The sequence below is a fragment of the Leguminivora glycinivorella genome, chromosome Z, assembly GCF_023078275.1.
Source record: "Leguminivora glycinivorella isolate SPB_JAAS2020 chromosome Z, LegGlyc_1.1, whole genome shotgun sequence".
NCBI classification, from domain to species: domain Eukaryota; kingdom Metazoa; phylum Arthropoda; class Insecta; order Lepidoptera; family Tortricidae; genus Leguminivora; species Leguminivora glycinivorella.
In genome coordinates this window covers 36,744,982-36,750,981 of record NC_062998.1, presented here as the reverse complement: position 1 = coordinate 36,750,981, position 6,000 = coordinate 36,744,982, and the positions used below count along the sequence as shown (strand labels likewise).

Genomic DNA, 6,000 nt, shown 5'->3' with positions numbered 1-6,000 from the left:
GTCGGTAAATTGGGCTTGCAGATTGTTACAATATGCAGATGATGTAGTCCTCTACTGCTCAGATAAAAGTCCACTTCGTGCTGTGGAAATGGTTAATGGGGCTTTAGTATCATTAGGTTCATGGTTAAATATGCATGGCCTCTCCTTATCTTCAGCTAAAAGTTCGGCCATTGTGTTCTCTAGAAGTCTGATTACTCCAGCCTGTCGTTTTGTTTTTAATGAGGAGCCTATCCCCTTAGTAGATTCTGTTAAATTTCTTGGAGTGTTCTTTGATCGGAGATTTGTGGGCTCTTCTCATCTTTCTTATATAGCTAAAAAATGCGAAAGGAATATTAACATTCTTAAGGCCCTATCAGGTGCTTGGTGGGGAGCTCACCCATATTCTCAAAAATTGTTATATAACGCTTTAATCCGCAGCCTTTTAGATTTTGGTACTTTTATATTCGAACCCTGTAATAAATCAGCTCTCACTGTGCTAGAACGTATTCAAATGAGGGCTCTCAGAATTGTTACGGGTGCCATGAAGCCTTCCCCAAACAGAGCTATCCAGGTTGAATGTGTGGATCCTCCGTTGGATTTAAGACGGCAACTTCTTGCAGACCGCTTTTTATTTGGTATCTCTGCACTATCTTCTCATCCTCTTCTCCCAAAACTGCGTCTTCTTCAATTATATGGGTCAAGCAAAGCATACTGGCGTAATAAAGATCAACCCAATTTGGTTAATAGTCTAGTGAAAATAGCAGCTCTTAAACCCCCTATTATGAAATCTTCTACTCTACCTATTTATTCTGTTCCTTTCGAGGCTCTTACGCATGTACCCAAAGTCGTAACTAATATTGGCATAGATAAAGGGTCTCCTTCTGCTAATTCGACTTTCTCTAAGTTTGTTCACTCATACTATTCAGGTCATCGGCTCTTTTTTACTGATGCATCTAAATTATCGGATCAGGGTTGTGTAGGGGCAGCTTTTCTCATATCAAACTCGGATATCTTAGCAAAATTTAAACTTCCTCCTGAAGCGTCAGTATTTTCTGGTGAATGCTTGGCCCTCTTAAAAGCTCTAGAATATATCTTTGTCCATAAGTTGCCAAAATGCGTAATTTTTTCTGACTGTCTCAGTGCAATTCAGTCTATTATGTTACGCCCTTTCAAGAATTTCGCACGTAGCTATCTTATTTGTCAACTAAAAAACAAAATTTTTGAATGCCATTCTGCTGGCTTAGAGATAGTATTTGTTTGGATCCCTAGTCACTCGGGCATAGTAGGTAATGAGAAGGCGGACATAGCCGCCAAAGAAGCTGTTCTTGATGGGGATGATTCCTTTTTTAAAATATATTCGCCTGATATCCTGAACATCCCCTTCGAGTTCATGAAGAAAAAATGGGCTACCCGATGGACCCGTGCTAAGAAATGCTTCTTTTCTGAAATTCAGCCATCTATCCCATCCCGTCCATGGTTTTTCAAAAATAGATCTCTTTCTAAAAGACACACTAGCATTATTATTAGACTCAGATTAGGTCGTGTTTGTTCGTCCGAGCAATTACATAGTTTTAAAATGAAAGATTCTCCTATATGCGACTGTGGTACTGAAGTTGGTAATATTGATCATATTTTCTTTAACTGTCCGCTAAACAACAAATCTCCTGATCTTTATTCCTACCTTCCAAATATTAATGTACCTTTACCTACTAATATGTCTTCATTGTTGTACCTAACTAGTAATAATAAAGTGGTGTATGCTATAAGTAAATTTATGTCAAAAAACAATATTGTCCTTTAAAAGGCACCTTTTTTACTTAGTGTTGAACATAAATGTTTGTTTTTGTATTAAATTATAATAATATAATAATCAAAAGAATGTTTGTTTAGAATAAGTAATTTTTGTTTGTCATTTTCTTATATTGTTCTGCAGGTATTACCCAGTCTATCTTTTTGCTCTATGTTTATTTTCTATCCTCATGCCGTGTGAAGTTCGATACTCGTTTTTGGCAGAATTGTGCTTAACTGCGCGGTAGCCATAGACTAAAAAGTGAAGTGAAGTGAAGTGAACTAAGATGACTGAAAGTAGGTATTTGTTGAATTTATAATTTTCTTTCAAAATAAGTGCTTGGTCGTAGAAAAAGTATTGTATGCAACGGTGTTTAACTGAGTCAAAAAATGCTCGTGGCGTCTTTATTAACAATTTTCGGCTTCGCCTCAAATTGTTACCCACGCCACTCACCTTTTTTGACCTCTTTTAACCACCAGTTGCATAAAATACTATTTCGAGCTTCCGTTTCTACGTATGAGATGATGATTGTTATATTTATGTATTTTTTTATGCTAGATGGTAGTTGATTCAGTAATATTTATAGGTACCACACTAAATTTTGATGAAAGACAGAGAAATATAAAAAAGCAATAGAAATAAAATTAAAATGATCTAAATAATAAAAAAATATGAAAAAAAATATGTCGTTCAATTCTATGTGTTTAATAGTGAAAACATATGTATATTTTTAAGTAAAACGCAATACTTTATATATACGTTATTTTATTCTGGCGAGGGCGATGACGACGATGAGGATGAAGATGAAGATGATTCTGTCACATTTATTATTATTCTGTCGGCCAAATCGTCAATCTTGTTGTCTAACTCTTTCATTTTCTTCTCTTCCTTGATGACATGTTCTTCGCATCTTCTCCAGTTTTCTGGTTTCACATTAGCAATGTTGCCTTTACCCGACCTACACCTTACAAAAGTTCAACATAACCTAAACCGGTTCTACTTACTCTGAAGCCTCATGTTGTTTGTACACTGTTATTTTTCTAGTTTTCACTGTCTCAATATGTAGACACTTAAATTTTATTATCAATAATTACATTGACTTTTAAATTGATAGATTATTTATTTGGCTATGTCACTGTGCGCTACATGACCGGTCTCTATGAGATCTCGGGATGGACTATAAACAAGATAATTAATTCCGACGAGTGCGTCATACTGGTAAAGTCTTTAAAATGGAATTTACTGTAATGTCTGCAAGGTGCTTGTTTCTATGGCACAGTGACGTTAATATCGCATTATCAACTTAGCTTCCACTACCAATCAGGTTTACGTTGTGGATTTTCCTCTTAGCCGGTTTCATGTTTCCTTGTTGTTTCGTATTATCTTGTATCCAATTTTATATTTTTTCGAAACTACGTCAGAAGGGATTGGCAGTGTAACCGTTTCTGGGGAATGACAACAGCTAATTCTGTTTTTAGAATTCATTGGAATTCCTAAATCTGCTGCCATAGGTATGGTGTTCAGAAGTACGATAGGTGTATATGGCTATGGTAAACGCCTATCGTAGGTAAGTACTAAGGGTCAGCCGTGTGCTTTTTTGTCACGGTAAAATAATCTCTGTAATGTTTATGAATGAATGTGTTTGCTTCTGCTTTACGCCTTTACTTTTAATCCAAAATTGAATGACATTTTATGAGTGCAAGGTGGGAGGGAGGAGGGGGGGGGGGAGGAAGTATATTAGCACGTGGCTATTTACCTTTTTAACTGGCAAGTTTAAAAAAAATCGCGATTTCAAGTCTCATCGCCGTCATACAGTCCTACGAGTGATCAATAAAAGTAAATAATATCCTTTTAAAATCTTTAATTTAATTATTAATTTCATTGTGGTGCTTACTATCCAAATTAAACTTACACGTATCCACGCAAAAAAAATTCAAAAAAAGTCGGGTGGACGTACAACTTTGACAAAAATAAAAATGTCCCAGATAACAGTTCTAATCAACATTCAACAATTAAAATGATTTATTAATAATGAAGAACTAACACGATAAGGTAGGCAAGCACGAATTCAAATTTGTGATTTTTGTGTTTATTGCCATCGCGCAGTCGGGGGCGGTGCCGCTCGGTCGCATCAGTAGGCCTAGCACATGATTGCCGCGAGAGTATGTCGCCGCGAGATAGATGACGCGTCTTCTTCTAACTGTATTAATGACATAAGGACGGGTAGTCTATCTCGCGGCGACATACTCTCGCGGCAATCATGTGCTAACCCTGCAGAAGTCCGAAACTAGAGAAATATAGAGAGCGCTCGATCGCGAGTAGCTACTTGCGCCGGCGGCGGACGCGGTTGTGTGCGTGCGCGTGTTTGAATTCATGCTTCGGTATCGTATCCTCTTAAGGGTTAATTCGCCTTCTGAATTTGTTATGAAAGTGCGTGCATTAGTGACGAATCGCTTAGTGGACGCCAGGCTTCACATATTGCTTTTCGTTTTACCAACAACGCCATTCATTCATAAGTTTCATTAACTATACCATGTGGTTACGGAGTGCACACGAGTTGAATACGGCTACGTAACCAGTCTAAAATGTGCCGTCCAGACGCGTAAGAAGATCATGGTTCCGGAGAGCGCTCTTACACTGGTTTTTTGAGCGCATGACTAGCCCGCACTCAAGTGGCTATTCTAATTATATCACGTACGTTATGCACAGTCACTCCATCTAGTGACGAGAGGTAATAATACTTAGACGACTCAATAACGTTCAATGCGAGTTTGCTGATGTTGTATTCAGTCGTGTAATAAATTTTAGATTCGAATTTTGAAAAATATTGCATTGAATTCGTGTTTGTGTGGATTTGTGTATTAAATTAATGATATTCTTAATGCATGAGACTAAAATAATACCTTTGAGACCTTTAAATTTATTGAATAAATAGGTCATAATGGCTAATCGTGGCACGTAGCGCCATCTATGATTTTGATTTGACATTAATTATACGATGTTCCGGATGAGACCCCATGACTGTGCACACTTACGCCGTGTCTTGCGTCACGTCTCATCGCATCGTCTTCTTCCACTTCCATATCGATAAGGTTTGATTTCGTATGCGTCGCATCGCCGTCGCGCGACCGTCGCCCACGCAAGCCATCGGCTTATCAGTCGCGGTCGTCAGCCGCGTCCGTCAGACGCGTCCCATAATTTGTTTCAAGGTTCATACACAAGTTTTCCTTTCAATAGCAATAGCTAACGTAACGCTTGGCTTGAGTAATAAATAAAAACTGTATAGTTAAATTAATGAAATATGTATAAGTAGGATATTGAAATCTTCTTTCTTCGTTGAGCCATCACAGCTAACTTTAACTTACAAACGGCCTTAAGCACCTGCACTTCTGAAGGCGCTTAAGTCATTTTTGCTAATAAAAAAAACCACAACGTTCTATGAACATTGGTCAAGTGCGAGTCGGTTTTCGACTTTTCCATACAAAGAACTCATGAGCGCCTGAACGACTATGATGGCAAAGTTAACGTTTCGCACTTTCAAAACTTTACGTATATATCTCGGAAACGATAAGAGATAGAGCAAAATGGACTTCAGATTTGGGCTTTCGGTGGCACAAATTCTATGTTTTCGTCAACAGACACCTGTTTTTGGACCGATTTGAATAAAATTTTGATCAGTCAATTTATAAACGGTCTTAAGCGCCTCCTTTTTAGTAGGAACTTAAGTCATTTTGTACAAATGAAAAAAAAATTGAACAAGTTCTAAAAAGAAAAAGACAGAAATGAATTTCTTTATACCTGTCCAACTCTCTTACACAATTTTAAGACGTTTAGTAACTACTTGCAGCGGCAGTGAGTGAAATTCGTAATCTGAGTTTTTTCTCTTAAGTCCGACTTACGCTTGACTGTAGATTTCTAATAGGTTTTCCTGTAATCTACAGGGAGAGGGCTATCTCGTGTATTTTTTTGAAAATTTTACGCTAAGTAGTTTCGGAGATAAGGGGGGGGAATGGTCATTTTTTGCTTATTTTCTTAAATTACTTCTAAATTACCAAAACAAAAAATATAAAAAAAATATATTTCAGATGCTGATAAAACGCTCTTTCATTTGATATGTAACACAATATAGTTTTAATAACTTTGATTTTATATTTTCAATTTTACCCCCCAAAAGTGACCCCTGGGATTAAATTTCATTTAATTAAATTACATGTCCGTCTTTGGGCCACAGA

At 37.2% G+C, this 6,000-nt stretch overlaps 1 protein-coding gene across 2 annotated transcripts; it reads left to right on the top strand.

Annotated features, from left to right (window-relative positions):
• The first annotated feature begins 387 nt into the window (after window positions 1-387).
• LOC125241255 lies at window positions 388-2,039 on the top strand. 2 transcript variants are annotated; one of them, XM_048149637.1, is made up of 2 exons: window positions 388-1,591; window positions 1,913-2,039. In XM_048149637.1, exons 1-2 carry the CDS (start codon window positions 491-493, stop codon window positions 1,967-1,969), a joined length of 1,158 nt encoding a protein of 385 aa, XP_048005594.1. In that variant the 5' UTR covers window positions 388-490; the 3' UTR covers window positions 1,970-2,039. The 2 variants fall into 2 exon arrangements, with proteins under 2 accessions (XP_048005594.1, XP_048005593.1); XM_048149636.1 differs by having other exon boundaries at window positions 388-1,595.
• The last annotated feature ends 3,961 nt before the right edge of the window (window positions 2,040-6,000 follow it).

What these genes read in the sequence shown, in the direction of transcription:
- LOC125241255 (XM_048149636.1), top strand. Translation starts at nt 491, where the DNA reads ATGAGGGCTCTCAGAATTGTTACGGGTGCCATGAAGCCTTCCCCAAAC. An exon ending in CGACTGTGGTACTGAAGTTG is followed by an intron (nt 1,596 to 1,912) that starts GTAATATTGATC and finishes ATTGTTCTGCAG; the next exon opens with GTATTACCCAGTCTATCTTT.